This window comes from Carcharodon carcharias, chromosome 22 (genome assembly GCF_017639515.1).
Source record: "Carcharodon carcharias isolate sCarCar2 chromosome 22, sCarCar2.pri, whole genome shotgun sequence".
Lineage (NCBI taxonomy): Eukaryota > Metazoa > Chordata > Chondrichthyes > Lamniformes > Lamnidae > Carcharodon > Carcharodon carcharias.
The window spans coordinates 67,132,910-67,150,340 of NC_054488.1; the positions used below are offsets into that span (position 1 = coordinate 67,132,910).

Consider the following 17,431-nt stretch of genomic DNA (forward strand, 5'->3'; position numbering starts at 1 on the left):
GGTAGGGAGTGCGGGGCGGAGGGGGAGAGGGAGTGCGGAGCGGAGGGGGAGAGGGAGTGTGGAGCGGAGGGGGAGAGGGAGTGCGGGGCGGAGGGAGTGCGGGGCGGAGGAAGGGAGTGCAGGGCGGAGGGAGTGCGGGGCGGAGGAAGGGAGTGCGGGGTGGAGGGAGGGAGTACGGAGCGGAGGGAGTGCGTGCGGGGCGGAGGAAGGGAGTGCAGGGCGGAGGGAGGGAGTGCAGGGCGGAGGGAGGGAGTGCGGGGCGGAGGGAGGGAGTGCGGGGCGGAGGAAGGGAGTGCAGGGCGGAGGGAGTGCAGGGCGGAGGGAGGGAGTGCGGGGCGGAGGGAGGGAGTGCGGAGCGGAGGGAGGGAGTGTGGAGCAGAGGGAGGGAGTGCGGGGCGGAGGGAGAGAGTGTGGAGCGGAGGCGGGGGGGAGTGCGGGGCGGAGGGAGGGAGTGCGGAGCGGAGGGGGAGAGGGAGTGTGGAGCGGAGGGGGAGAGGGAGTGCGGGGCGGAGGAAGGGAGTGCAGGGCGGAGGGAGTGCAGGGCGGAGGGAGGGAGTGCGGAGCGGAGGGGGAGAGGGAGTGTGGAGCGGAGGGGGAGAGGGAGTGCGGGGCGGAGGAAGGGAGTGCAGGGCGGAGGGAGTGCAGGGCGGAGGGAGGGAGTGCGGGGCGGAGGGAGGGAGTGTGGAGCAGAGGGAGGGAGTGCGGGGCGGAGGGAGTGCAGGGCGGAGGGAGGGAGTGCGGAGCGGAGGCGGGGGGGAGTGCGGGGCAGAGGGAGGGAGTACGGAGCGGAGGGAGTGCGGGGCAGAGGGAGGGAGTGCGGAGTGGAGGGGGAGAGGGAGTGCGGGGCAGAGGGAGTGCGGGGCGGAGGGAGGGAGGGAGTTCGGGGCAGAGGGAGGGAGTGCGGAGCGGAGGGAGGGAGGGAGTGCGGGGCAGAGGGAGGGAGTGCGGGGCGGAGGGAAGGAGTGTGGAGCAGAGGGAGGGAGTGCAGGGCGGAGGGAGGGAGTGCGGAGCGGAGGGGGAGAGGGAGTGCGGGGCGGAGGGAGTGCAGGGCGGAGGGAGGGAGTGCGGAGCGGAGGGGGAGAGGGAGTGCGGGGCAGAGGGAGGGAGTGCGGAGCGGAGGGAGGGAGTGCGGGGCGGAGGGAGTGCAGGGCGGAGGGGTAGAGGGAGTGCGGGGCGGAGGGGGGAGGGAGTGCGGGGCGGAGGGAGGGAGTGCGGAGCGGAGGGAGTGCGTGCGGAGCGGAGGGGGGGAGGAAGTGCGGGGCAGAGGGAGGGAGTGCGGAGCGGAGGCGGGGGGGAGTGCGGAGCGGAGGCGGGGAGGGAGTGCGGGGCGGAGGGAGTGCAGGGCGGAGGGAGGGAGTGCGGAGCGGAGGGGGAGAGGGAGTGCGGAGCGGAGGGAGTGCGGAGCGGAGGGGGAGAGGGAGTGCGGGGCGGAGGGAGGGAGTGCGGAGTGGAGGGAGGGAGTGCAGGGCGGAGGCGGGGAGGGAGTGCGGAGCGGAGGGAGGGAGTGCGGGGCGGAGGGAGGGAGGGAGTGCGGAGCGGAGGCGGGGAGGGAGTGCGGAGCAGAGGGAGGGAGTGCGGAGCGGAGGCGGGGAGGGAGTGCGGGGCGGAGGGAGGGAGGGAGTGCGGAGCGGAGGCGGGGAGGGAGTGCGGAGCAGAGGGAGGGAGTGCGGAGCGGAGGGGGGGAGGGAGTGCGGAGCGGAGGGGAGAGGGAGTGCGGGGCGGAGGGGGAGAGGGAGTGCGGGGCGGAGGGGAGAGGGAGTGCGGGGCGGCGGGGAGGGAGTGCAGAGCGGAGGCAGGGAGGGAGTGCGGAGCGGAGGGGGGAGTGAGTGCGGAGCGGAGGCAGGGAGGGAGTGCAGAGCGGAGGGGAGAGGGAGTGCGGGGCGGAGGGGGGGAGTGCGAGGCGGAGGCAGGGAGGGAGTGCGGAGTGGAGGGGGGAGAGGGAGTGCGGGGCGGAGGGGGAGAGGGAGTGCGGGGCGGAGGCAGGGAGGGAGTGCGGGGCGGAGGGAGGGAGTGCGGGGCGGAGGGAGGGAGGGAGTGCAGAGCGGAGGGGGGAGTGAGTGCGGAGTGGAGGCTGGGAGGGAGTGCGGAGTGGAGGCTGGGAGGGAGTGCGGAGCGGAGGCAGGGAGGGAGTGCGGGGCGGAGGGGAGAGGGAGTGCGGGGCGGAGGGGGGAGGGAGTGCGGAGCGGAGGGGGGAGAGGGAGTGCGGGGCGGAGGGAGGGAGTGCGGGGCAGAGGCGGGGAGGGAGTGCGGAGCGGAGGCAGGGAGGGAGTGCGGGGCGGAGGCGGGGAGGGAGTGCGGAGCGGAGGCAGGGAGGGAGTGCGGGGCGGAGGCGGGGAGGGAGTGCGGAGCGGAGGCAGGGAGGGAGTGCGGGGCGGAGGCAGGGAGGGAGTGCGGGGCGGAGGGGAGAGGGAGTGCGGAGCGGAGGCAGGGAGGGAGTGCGGGGCGGAGGGGAGAGGGAGTGCGGGGCGGAGGGAGGGAGTGCGGGGCGGAGGCGGGGAGGGAGTGCGGAGCGGAGGCAGGGAGGGAGTGCGGGGCGGAGGCGGGGAGGGAGTGCGGAGCGGAGGCAGGGAGGGAGTGCGGAGCGGAGGCGGGGAGGGAGTGCGGAGCGGAGGGGAGAGGGAGTGCGGAGCGGAGGCGGGGAGGGAGTGCGGGGCGGAGGGAGGGAGGGAGTGCGGGGCGGAGGGAGGGAGTGCGAGGCGGAGGGAGGGAGTGCGAGGCGGAGGGGGGAGGGAGTGCGGAGCGGAGGCAGGGAGGGAGTGAGGAGCGGAGGCAGGGAGGGAGTGCGGGGCGGAGGGAGGGAGGGAGTGCGGGGCGGAGGGGAGAGGGAGTGCGGGGCGGAGGGGGGAGGGAGTGCGGGGCGGAGGGGGGAGTGAGTGCTGGCTTCCTGGGCTGGTGTTTGTGTTGCTAAGAGCACCTCAGCTCCTCTTGTTCCACAAACAGTTGTAAAGTCGCTTTACTCAGGAATTCAGTCCCTATCGCCTCCATTCAGCTGCCGGGATTCTCCAATTTTGGCTGTTTGTGGTTAAAATGGAATTGCTGTTCAAACAAAGGCTCACAGCTTCATAATAATATTTAAATTATAAACCTGCATCCCAAGAGCAGACTGGGTGACTATTTCAGATCTTTCCTTGTGTTTTAACTTCTGACACAGATTAATATAACTTATTTTTACCCATTGTCAAAGGAATGAAAGGATCATGAAGGAGATTTTGGCCAAACCATCTTCAGCTGCTTCAGCAATGACCTTCCTTCCATCACATGGTCAGAAGTGGGGATGTTCGCTGATGATTGCACAATGTTCAGCACCATTCACAACTCCTCAGATACTGAAGCAGTCCATTCCAAATGCAGCAAGACCTGGACAATATCCAGGCTTGGGCTGACAAGTGGCAAGTAACATTCACACCACACAAGTGTCAGGCAATGACCATCTCCAGGAAGAGAGAATCCAACCCTCACCCCTTGATGTTCAATGGCATTAACATCACTGAATCTCCCACTATCAACATCCTGGGGTTACCATTGACCAGAAACTGAACTGGACTAGCCATATAAATACTGTGGTTATATGAGCAGGTCAGAGGATAGTAATCGTATGATGAGTAACTCACCTCCTGACTCCCCAAAGCCTGTCCACCATCTACAAGGCACAAGTCAGGAGTGTGATGGAATACTCCCCACTTGCCTGGATGAGTGCAGCTCCCACAACACTCAAGAAGCTTGACACTGTCCAGGACAAAATAGCCCACTGGATTGACACCCCATCCACAAACATTCACTCCCTCCACCAGCGACACACAGTAGCAGCAGTGTGTGTACCAACTACAAGATGCACTGCAGGAACTCACCAAGGCTCCTGAGACAGCACCTTCCAAACCCATGACCACTACCATCTAGAAGGACAAGGGCAGCAGACACATGGGAACACCACCACCTGGGAGTTCCCCTCCAAGTCACCCACCATCCTGACTTGGAAATATATCGGCCGTTCCTTCACTGTCACTGGGTCAAAATCCTGGAACTCCCTCCCTAACAGCACAGTGGGTGTACCTACACCACATGGACTGCAGCGGGTCAAGAAGACAGCTCACCACCACCTTCTCAAGGGGCAATTAGAGATGGGCAATAAATGCTGGCCCAGCCAGCGAAACCCACATCCTGTGAATGAACATATAAAAAAAAAGATTCCATCTGGTAGAGCCAGAGGATGTGGCTGAGATTCTAAATGAATCTGTCCCCATTAGGACAGTGCTGCCAAGAATTAAATATCTCCATTAAAGAGCCAACACATACATAATGGGCCAAATGGCTTCTCTCTGTGACTTGCTATGGAGGCCCAGGCTGGAGCCTGAGCTGTGTTTGAACCGTGTACCTTATCAAACGTCGTCAGCAGCACATGGGAGTGTCCAAGATGTTCTGGAGAGGAGACATCAACAAGATTGAGTCAGACCAAAAGACAGCGAGTGATCCTCCCCTGGAGACAAGAGCCCGTCCCTGTGAAGACAAGGACAACCCCCCCCCACTGACCAGAGACCAAGCCCCCTCCCCCTAGAGACTAGGCCCGTCCTCAGGAGATCATGTCCCACCTCCTGGTGAAAAGGTCCCCCCCTCGGAGACAACATGTCTCTCCCCACTGCTCCCCTCCCACCGCCCAGAGACAAGGTCCCTCCCGCTGGAGACAGGCCCCACCCCCTGGGGACCTGGGGACAAGGTCCCTCCCCCAGTATTTTGGGGTTATGAGGCTGGCTTGGTGCTGGTTGATGTTTGGTTCCTGATGTTCTTACCCTCTCCTTCATCCACCACAGCGTGAATCACCATTGGATAGACAGTCCGATCACCATCCATGGCCAGCTAATGGGAAAAGGACAGGATAGAGAGTGGTCAGAGCATTCCTGCCTCAAAGCTCAGGTTAGCCGGGGGGGCGGGGGGGTTTAAACCGTGTCCACCTGTTCTGACCCCCCCAATCCTGGCACCATGTGAGTGTGCCCATTGCTAGGACCTTGAGGGAGTTGGATAGACGGGAGGTAATAACACAGCGATTCACTCAGGAAAATAGGGATAACTTTCAAATTCAGTCACTGTCTCTCACCAAAAGAGTGTGAGGGAGGGAAGAAAATTTGAAAACATTTACTTAAAGGTTTTGCTAAGACATGGACTATCCCCCAACAGCATCACAGACAGAAACAGAATCAATACCAACTTCAATTAAAAAAGGGAGAAATATAAACATTTTCTTTCATTCTTTCACAGATTGTGGGTGTCCCGGGCATTTATCACCATTGCTAATTGCCCTCGAGAAGGTTTTACTGAGTCTGTTAAGGTTTACGTACAAACCTAGCATCTCACTAGATCATTTCAGGGGGCAGCTCAAAGTCAACCACGTTGCTGTGGGTCTGGAGTCACATGTAGGCCAGACCAGGTAAGGAGGGCAGATTTCCTTCCCTAAAGGACATTAGTGAACCAGATGGGGTTTTACAAAAATCGGCAAGTGTTTTCATGGTTACTTTTACTGACAGCAGTTTTTTTGTTTCTTGACTTTTCTCTGTAGATGGATAAAGGGTAGGGGAATGGATGGAAGGGGATAGATAGCACAGGCAAAATGGGCCAAATGGCCTGGCAGTGTACTGCAAACTTCTGACTCGAGCGAAGTCGGTCAGTGATTGCCAAAGCGCAGAGACTGAAACTCTCTGATTCTAAATGTCAGTATATAAACTGGTATGTATCAGCTCCCATACAGAACCACAATAACCTCAAAACATAGCAAAAACCTAAACTCTACAGCAGCATTCAAATATCGACACAGCATCAAGGAAAGGCAAAAAGAGAGGGTATGAGGGAGAAGGAGCAAGAAAAAGCAAGAGAGAAATGGAAAGGAAAGAAATGAGAGAGAAAGGGAAATAAGGAATGAGGGAGACGGTGAGAGATACGAGTGGGCGGAAGAGCAGAGAGACAGAGGGAATAAAAGTCTGTATTCGCCACAATATCAGCTCTCTTGGTTTGAGCACAGTGATGCCTCACCAGCTGGGTGTCCTGTTTGACCCCAAGTTGAGTTTCTGATGTGATATGTGCTCCAGCAGGGAGACCTCAGGAACATTGCCTGACTGCTCCCTATCTCAGCTGGTCCGCTGCTGAAACCCTCACCTTCATTCCCTCGACACCTGATTCACTCCATTCTCCCTCAGTCCCAACTCGCCCCACTCCAACCTTCCCCCCGTCCCAACTCCCCCCCACCCCACACATCCCCACACACCCCACACTCCCCTGTCCCACCGGCCAGCCTCATCCCACCACACCTGACCCACCTCAGCTCCCCGCCCTGCCCCACCCCACACCTCTCATCCCAAACCCTGGCCTCACCCCACCACACCTGACCCACCCCAACTCCCCCTCCATGACCTGCCTCGCCTCACTTCCCCCCCCACCCTACCCCAGCCCCACCGCGCCCCATCCCACCCCCAACTCAGCCCGGCCACCCCAACTGACACGACTGACTGGTAATTATTACCTCCTCCTCCATCCAATCAGATGGGTCAATGGTGTGAGAGGGCAAACAGAACTGCTGACACACACCTCGTTTAAAATGGACAGTTTCTGATTGCAGCGAGCAGTCCTTAGCTGTGTAACTGAAAAGATCCAGATGAGAAAAGCAGAGTAAACATCACAGAGTAATACACAGCACACACATATCCAAGACCCAAAGTAAACATCACAGAGTAACACACAGCACACACATACCCGAGACCCAGAGTAAACATCAGAGTAACACACAGCACACACATATCCAAGACCCAAAGTAAACATCACAGAGTAACACACAGCACACACATACCCGAGACCCAGAGTAAACATCAGAGTAACACACAGCACACACATACCCAAGACCCAGAGTAAACATCAGAGTAACACACAGCACACACATACCCGAGACCCAGAGTAAACATCAGAGTAACACACAGCACACACATACCCGAGACCCAGAGTAAACATCAGAGTAACACACAGCACACACATATCCGAGACCCAGAGTAAACATCAGAGTAACACACAGCACACACATATCCGAGACCCAGAGTAAACATCAGAGTAACACACAGCACACACATATCCGAGATCCAGAGTAAACATCAGAGTAACACACAGCACACACATATCCAAGAGAGCCAGCGCACTGTCAGATTCACACATGAAGCTAAAGTTCTAGTCATGTTTTTCTGGCTCGTCTCACTGACGTTTCCCTTCTGCTCCTTCTCTATCTTCCTCTTGCCTCAGGAAGACTTGTCTGTCTGTGCATTCTGGGGCGTGACTGCTGATGCCTAAAGCACCTCCAAACCAACCTCTTCCTCTTCATCCCCTCCCTCTCCACCCTTTACTCTTTCACCCTCGTCCTCTGCACCCTCCCCTTCACTCCCCTCTCCACCTTCACTCCCCTTCACTCCCCTCTCCACCTTCACTCCCCTCTCCATCTTCACTCACCTTCACTCCCCTCTGCACCCTACGCTCTCCACTCCACTCTCCACCTTCCTCTTCACTCCCCTCTCCGCCCTATAGTGAAACCCAGGTCTAGAATGAGAGGGGCAATGTTGGGAGAGCCTGTGTGAAACGAGCAGCAAAAGTGTCAACTGAAGCACTAAGGAGATGACATTCTGGGTTCAGGAACACATCTCCTCAGCCTGTGGCTTTTAAGAACACACTTGCATTGATCTAACCACCCCAAATCCATCCCAAAATGTTGGCGAAGTCAGGAGTCCCCAGTCCAGAGTGTGTGTTGTATCAGGTTAAACCCCAACAACTCACCTCGCACAACGACACACTCACCTCGCACAATGACACACTCACCTCGCACAACGACACACTCACCTCGCACAATGACATACTCACCTCGCACGACACACTCACCTTGCACAATAACACACTCAGCTTGCACAATGACACTCATCTCGCACAACGACACACTCACTTCGCACGACACACACCTCGCACAATGGCATACTCACCTCGCACGACACACTCACCTCGCACAACGGCATACTCACCTCGCACAACAACACACTCACCTCACACAATGACACCTCGCACAATGACACACTCACCTCGCACAACGGCATACTCACCTCGCACAACGACACACTCACCTCGCACAATGACATACTCACTTTGCACAATGACACACACCTCGCACAATGACACACTCACTTCACACAACACACTCACTTCGCACAGTGGCATAGGCACCTCGCACAACGACTCACTCACTTCGCACAACGACACATTCACTTCGCACAACACAGTCACCTCGCACGACACACACCTCGCACGACACACACCTCGCACAACGACACACACCTCACACAACGGCATACCACACACAACGGTATACTCACCTCGCACAATGGCATACTCACCTCGCACAATGACACACTCACTTCATACAATGACACACTCACCTCACACAATGACACACTCGCCTCGCACAATGACACACTCACCTCGCACGACACACTTACCTCGCACAACGACACACTCACCTCGCACAATGAAACACTCACTTTGCACAATGACACACTCACCTCGCACGACACACTCACGTCACACGAAACACTCACTTCGCACAATGGCATACTCACCTCGCACAACGACACACTCACCTCGTACAATGACACACTCACTTCGCAGAATGACATACTCACCTCGCACAACGACACACTCACCTCGCACGACACACTCACCTCGCACGACACACACCTTGCACAACGACACACACCTTGCACAATGACACACACCTCGCACAATGACACAATCACTTTTGTACAATGACACACTCACCTCGCACAACACACATCTCGCACAACGGCATACTCACCTCGCACAACGACACACTCACCTCGCACAATGGCATACTCACCTCGCACAATGGCACACTCACTTCGCACAATGACACAGTCACCTCCCACAACGACACACTCACCTCGCACAACGACACACTCACCTCGCACAACGATACACTCACCTCGCACAACACTCACCTTGCACAATGGCATACTCACCTTGCACAATGGCATACTCACCTCGCACAATGACACACTCACCTCGCACGACACACACACTTCGCACAATGGCACACTCACTTCGCACAATGGCACACTCACCTCGCACGACACACTCACCCTGCACAACAGCACACTCACTTCGCACCACGACACACTCACATCGCACAACACGCTCACCTTGCACAATGACACACACCTCGCACAACGACACACACCTCGCACAACGACACACTCACTTCGCACAATAACACACTCACCTCGCACAATGACATACTCACTTTGCACAATGACACACTCACCTCGCACGACACACACCTCGCACAACGACACACACCTCGCACAACGACACACACCTCGCACAACGACACACTCACCTCGCACAACGGCATACACACTTCGCACAATGACACACTCAGCTCGCACAATGACACACTCACCTTGCACAATGACACACTCACCTCGCACAATGATACACTCACTTCACACAATGACACACTCACCTCGCACGACACAATCACATCGCACAACACGCTCACCTCGCACAATGACACACTCACCTGGCACAACGACACACTCACCTCACACAACGACACACTCACCTCGCACAACGACACACTCACCTCGCACAATGACACACTCACCTCACACAATGACACACTCACCTCGCACGACACTCACCTCGTGCAATGACATACTCACTTTGCACAATGACACACTCACCTCCACAATGACACACTCACCTCGCACAACGACACACTCACCTCGCACAATGACACACATACCTCGCACAAAGACATACTCACTTTGCACAATGACACACTCACGTCGCACAATGGCATACTCACCTCGCACTACGACACACTCACTTCGCACGACACACTCACCTCGCACAACGACACACTCACCTCGCACGACACACTCACCTCGCATGACACACACCTCGCACAACGACACACACCTCGCACAACGACACACACCTCGCACAACGACACACACCTCGCACAACGACACACAACTCGCACAATGACACACACATCGCACAACGACACACTCACCTCGCACGATACTCATTTCGCACAACGACACACTCACTTCGCACAACGGCATACTCACCTCACACGACACACTCACCTCGCACGACACACTCACCTCGCACAATGACACACTCACCTCGCACAACGACACACTCACCTCGCACGACACACTCACCTCGCACAACGACACACTCACCACGCACAATGACATACTCACTTTGCACAATGACACACTCACCTCGCACAACGACACACTCACTTCGCACGACACACTCACTTCGCACAATGGCATACTCACCTCGCACAATGACACACTCACCTCGTACAATGACACACTCACTTTGCACAATGACACACTCAACTCGCACGACACACACCTCGCCTCGCACAACGACACACTCACCTTGAACAACACGCTCACCTCGCACAACGACACACACCTCGCACAACGACATACTCACCTCGCACGATACACAACTCGCACAATGACACACACCTCGCACAACGACACACACCTCGCACAATGACACACCTCGCACAACGACACACTCACTTTTGCACAATGACACACACCTCGCACAACACACTCACCTTGCACAACGGCATAGTCACATCGCACAATGGCATACTCACCTCGCACAATGGCATACTCACCTCGCACAAAGACACTCACCTCGCACAATGGCAGACTCACCTCGCACAAAGACACTCACCTCGCACAATGGCATACTCACTACACACAACGACACACACACATCGCACAAAGACACTCACCTCGCACAATGGCATACTCACTTCACACAACGACACACTCACCTCGCACAAAGACACTCACCTCGCACAATGGCATACTCACTTCATACAACGACACACTCACATCGCATAACACGCTCACCTCGCACAATGGCACACACCTCGCACAACGACACACTCACCTTGCACAATGACATACTCACTTTGCACAATGACACACACCTCGCACAATGACACACTCACTTCACACAACACACTCACTTCGCACAGTGGCATAGGCACCTCGCACAACGACTCACTCACTTCGCACAACGACACATTCACTTCGCACAACACAGTCACCTCGCACGACACACACCTCGCACGACACACACCTCGCACAACGACACACACCTCACACAACGGCATACCACACACAACGGTATACTCACCTCGCACAATGGCATACTCACCTCGCACAATGACACACTCACTTCATACAATGACACACTCACCTCACACAATGACACACTCGCCTCGCACAATGACACACTCACCTCGCACGACACACTTACCTCGCACAACGACACACTCACCTCGCACAATGAAACACTCACTTTGCACAATGACACACTCACCTCGCACGACACACTCACGTCACACGAAACACTCACTTCGCACAATGGCATACTCACCTCGCACAACGACACACTCACCTCGTACAATGACACACTCACTTCGCAGAATGACATACTCACCTCGCACAACGACACACTCACCTCGCACGACACACTCACCTCGCACGACACACACCTTGCACAACGACACACACCTTGCACAATGACACACACCTCGCACAATGACACAATCACTTTTGTACAATGACACACTCACCTCGCACAACACACATCTCGCACAACGGCATACTCACCTCGCACAACGACACACTCACCTCGCACAATGGCATACTCACCTCGCACAATGGCACACTCACTTCGCACAATGACACAGTCACCTCCCACAACGACACACTCACCTCGCACAACGACACACTCACCTCGCACAACGATACACTCACCTCGCACAACACTCACCTTGCACAATGGCATACTCACCTTGCACAATGGCATACTCACCTCGCACAATGACACACTCACCTCGCACGACACACACACTTCGCACAATGGCACACTCACTTCGCACAATGGCACACTCACCTCGCACGACACACTCACCCTGCACAACAGCACACTCACTTCGCACCACGACACACTCACATCGCACAACACGCTCACCTTGCACAATGACACACACCTCGCACAACGACACACACCTCGCACAACGACACACTCACTTCGCACAATAACACACTCACCTCGCACAATGACATACTCACTTTGCACAATGACACACTCACCTCGCACGACACACACCTCGCACAACGACACACACCTCGCACAACGACACACACCTCGCACAACGACACACTCACCTCGCACAACGGCATACACACTTCGCACAATGACACACTCAGCTCGCACAATGACACACTCACCTTGCACAATGACACACTCACCTCGCACAATGATACACTCACTTCACACAATGACACACTCACCTCGCACGACACAATCACATCGCACAACACGCTCACCTCGCACAATGACACACTCACCTGGCACAACGACACACTCACCTCACACAACGACACACTCACCTCGCACAACGACACACTCACCTCGCACAATGACACACTCACCTCACACAATGACACACTCACCTCGCACGACACTCACCTCGTGCAATGACATACTCACTTTGCACAATGACACACTCACCTCCACAATGACACACTCACCTCGCACAACGACACACTCACCTCGCACAATGACACACATACCTCGCACAATGACATACTCACTTTGCACAATGACACACTCACGTCGCACAATGGCATACTCACCTCGCACTACGACACACTCACTTCGCACGACACACTCACCTCGCACAACGACACACTCACCTCGCACGACACACTCACCTCGCATGACACACACCTCGCACAACGACACACACCTCGCACAACGACACACACCTCGCACAACGACACACACCTCGCACAACGACACACAACTCGCACAATGACACACACATCGCACAACGACACACTCACCTCGCACGATACTCATTTCGCACAATGACACACTCACTTCGCACAACGGCATACTCACCTCACACGACACACTCACCTCGCACGACACACTCACCTCGCACAATGACACACTCACCTCGCACAACGACACACTCACCTCGCACGACACACTCACCTCGCACAACGACACACTCACCACGCACAATGACATACTCACTTTGCACAATGACACACTCACCTCGCACAACGACACACTCACTTCGCACGACACACTCACTTCGCACAATGGCATACTCACCTCGCACAATGACACACTCACCTCGTACAATGACACACTCACTTTGCACAATGACACACTCAACTCGCACGACACACACCTCGCCTCGCACAACGACACACTCACCTTGAACAACACGCTCACCTCGCACAACGACACACACCTCGCACAACGACATACTCACCTCGCACGATACACAACTCGCACAATGACACACACCTCGCACAACGACACACACCTCGCACAATGACACACCTCGCACAACGACACACTCACTTTTGCACAATGACACACACCTCGCACAACACACTCACCTTGCACAACGGCATAGTCACATCGCACAATGGCATACTCACCTCGCACAATGGCATACTCACCTCGCACAAAGACACTCACCTCGCACAATGGCAGACTCACCTCGCACAAAGACACTCACCTCGCACAATGGCATACTCACTTCACACAACGACACACTCACCTCGCACAAAGACACTCACCTCGCACAATGGCATACTCACTTCACACAACGACACACTCACCTCGCACAAAGACACTCACCTCGCACAATGGCATACTCACTTCATACAACGACACACTCACATCGCATAACACGCTCACCTCGCACAATGGCACACACCTCGCACAACGACACACTCACCTTGCACAACGAGATACTCACCTCGCACGATACACAACTCGCACGACACACACCTCGCACAATGACACTCATTCTTGCACAATGACACACACTTTTGCACAATGACACACTCACTTTTGCACAATAACACGCTCACTTTTGCACAATGACACACTCACCTCGCACAACACACTCACCTCACACGACACTCACCTCGCACAACGGCATACTCACCCCGTACAATGACACACTCACCTCGCACAATGATAAACTCACCTCGCACAACGACACACTCACATCGCACAACACGCTCACCTCGCACAATGACACACTCACCTCGCACAACGACACACTCACCTCGCACAACGACACACTCACATCGCACAACACGCTCACCTCGCACAATGACACACACCTCGCACAACGACACACACCTCGCACAACGACACACCTCGCACAACGACACACTCACTTTTGCACAATAACACACACCTCACACAATGATACACTCACTTCACACAATGACACACTCACCTCACACAATGATAAACTCACCTCGCACAACGACACACTCACATCGCACAACACGCTCACCTCGCACAATGACACACTCACCTCGCACAACGACACACTCACCTCGCACAACGGCACACTCACCTCACACAACGGCATACACACCTCGCACGACACACTCACTTCGCACGACACACTCACTTCGCACGATGACACACTCACCTTGCATGACACACTCACCTCGCACGACACACTCACCTCGCACAACGACACACTCACCTCGCACAACGACACACTCACCTCGCACAACGACACACTCGCCTTGCACGACACACTCACCTCGCACGACACACTCACCTCGCACGACACACTCACCTCGCACGACACTCACTTCGCACGACACACTCACTTCGCACAATGACACACTCACCTTGCACAACGACACACTCACCTCGCACTATGACATACTACACTTCGCATAATAACACACTCACCTTGCACAATGATACACTCACCTCGCACAATGATACACTCACTTCGCACAATGACACATTCACCTCGCACAATGACACACTGACTCCGCACAACGACACACTCACCTCGCACAATGACACACTCACCTCACACAACGGCATACTCACCTCGCACAACGACACACTCACTTCACACAATGACACACACCTCGCACAATGGCATACTCATCTCGCACGACACATTCACTTCGCACGACACACTCATCTCATACAATGACACACTCACCTCGCACAACGACACACTCACCTTGCACAATGACATACTCAACTCGCACAACGACACACTCACCTCGCACAACACACTCACTTCGCACAATGACACACTCACCTCACATGACACACCTTGCACAACACGCTCACCTCGCACAATGACACACACCTCGCACGACACACTCACTTCGCACAATAACACACTAACCTCGCACAATGACATACTCACTTTGCACAATGACACATTCACCTCGCATGACACACAACTCGCACAACGACACACACCTCGCACAATGACACACACCTCACACAATGACACACACCTCGCACAACGACACACTCACCTCGCACAACGGCATACTCGCTCCACACAATGACACACTCACCTCGCACAATGACACACTCACTTCGCACAATAACACACACCTCACACAATGATACACTCACTTCACAATGACACACTCACCTCGCACAATGATACACTCTCCTCGCACGACACACTCACCTCGCACAACGACACGCTCACCTCGCACGACACGCTCACCTCGCACAACGGCACACTCATCTCGCACAATGATACACTCACCTCGCACGACACACTCACCTCGCACAATGACACACTCACCTCACACGACACACTCACCTAGCACGACACACTCACCTCGCACGACACACTCACCTCGCACAACGACACACTCACATCGCACAACACGCTCACCTCGCACAACGGCACACACCTCGCACAACGACACACTCACCTTGCACAAGATACTCACCTCGCATGATACACAACTCGCACGACACACCTCGCACAATGACACTCACTTTTGCACAATGACACACTCACTTTTGCACAATGACACACTCACCTCGCACAATGACACACTCACCTCGCACAACACACTAACCTCACATGACACACTCACCTTGCACAACACGCTCACCTCGCACAATGACACACACCTCACACAACACACACCTCGCACGACACACTCACTTCGCACAATAACACACTAACCTCGCACAATGACATACTCACTTTGCACAATGACACATTCACCTCGCACGACACAACTCGCACAACGACACACACCTCGCACGACACACACCTCGCACAACGACACACACCTCGCACAATGACACACTCACCTCGCACAACGGCATACTCACCCCGCACAATGACACACTCACCTCGCACAATGACACTCTCACTTTGCACAATAACACACACCTCACACAATGATACACTCACTTCACACAATGACACACTCACCTCGCACAATGATACACTGACCTCGCACGACACACTCACATCGCACAACACGCTCACCTCGCACAATGACACACTCACCTCGCACAACGACACACTCACCTCGCACGACACACTCACCTCGCACAACGGCACACTCACCTCACACAACGGCATACTCACTTCGCACGATGACACACTCACCTCGCACAACACACTCACCTCGCACGACACACTCACCTCGCACAACGACACACTCACCTCGCACAACGATACACTCACCTCGCACAACACTCACCTTGCACAATGGCATACTCACCTTGCACAATGGCATACTCACCTCGCACAATGACACACTCACCTCGCACGACACACACACTTCGCACAATGGCACACTCACTTCGCACAATGGCACACTCACCTCGCACGACACACTCACCCTGCACAACAGCACACTCACTTCGCACCACGACACACTCACATCGCACAACACGCTCACCTTGCACAATGACACACACCTCGCACAACGACACACACCTCGCACAACGACACACTCACTTCGCACAATAACACACTCACCTCGCACAATGACATACTCACTTTGCACAATGACACACTCACCTCGCACGACACACACCTCGCACAACGACACACACCTCGCACAACGACACACACCTCGCACAACGACACACTCACCTCGCACAACGGCATACACACTTCGCACAATGACACACTCAGCTCGCACAATGACACACTCACCTTGCACAATGACACACTCACCTCGCACAATGATACACTCACTTCACACAATGACACACTCACCTCGCACGACACAATCACATCGCACAACACGCTCACCTCGCACAATGACACACTCACCTGGCACAACGACACACTCACCTCACACAACGACACACTCACCTCGCACAACGACACACTCACCTCGCACAATGACACACTCACCTCACACAATGACACACTCACCTCGCACGACACTCACCTCGTGCAATGACATACTCACTTTGCACAATGACACACTCACCTCCA

The 17,431-nt window shown here is 55.5% G+C and overlaps 1 protein-coding gene across 4 annotated transcripts in view; it reads right to left on the minus strand.

Moving 5' to 3' along the window:
• The window catches only part of rnf157 (ring finger protein 157), a 789,927-nt gene that overhangs the window by 564,758 nt on the left and 207,738 nt on the right, over positions 1 to 17,431 (minus strand). For all 4 annotated transcript variants that reach the window (XM_041217436.1, XM_041217435.1, XM_041217438.1 and 1 more), the window contains exons 5-7: positions 6,506 to 6,623; positions 4,785 to 4,851; positions 4,373 to 4,416 (exon numbers count right to left, since the gene is read on the minus strand). In XM_041217436.1, the coding sequence (XP_041073370.1) occupies positions 4,373 to 4,416; positions 4,785 to 4,851; positions 6,506 to 6,623 (229 nt within the window). The remainder of the gene's footprint in view (positions 1 to 4,372; positions 4,417 to 4,784; positions 4,852 to 6,505; positions 6,624 to 17,431) is intronic.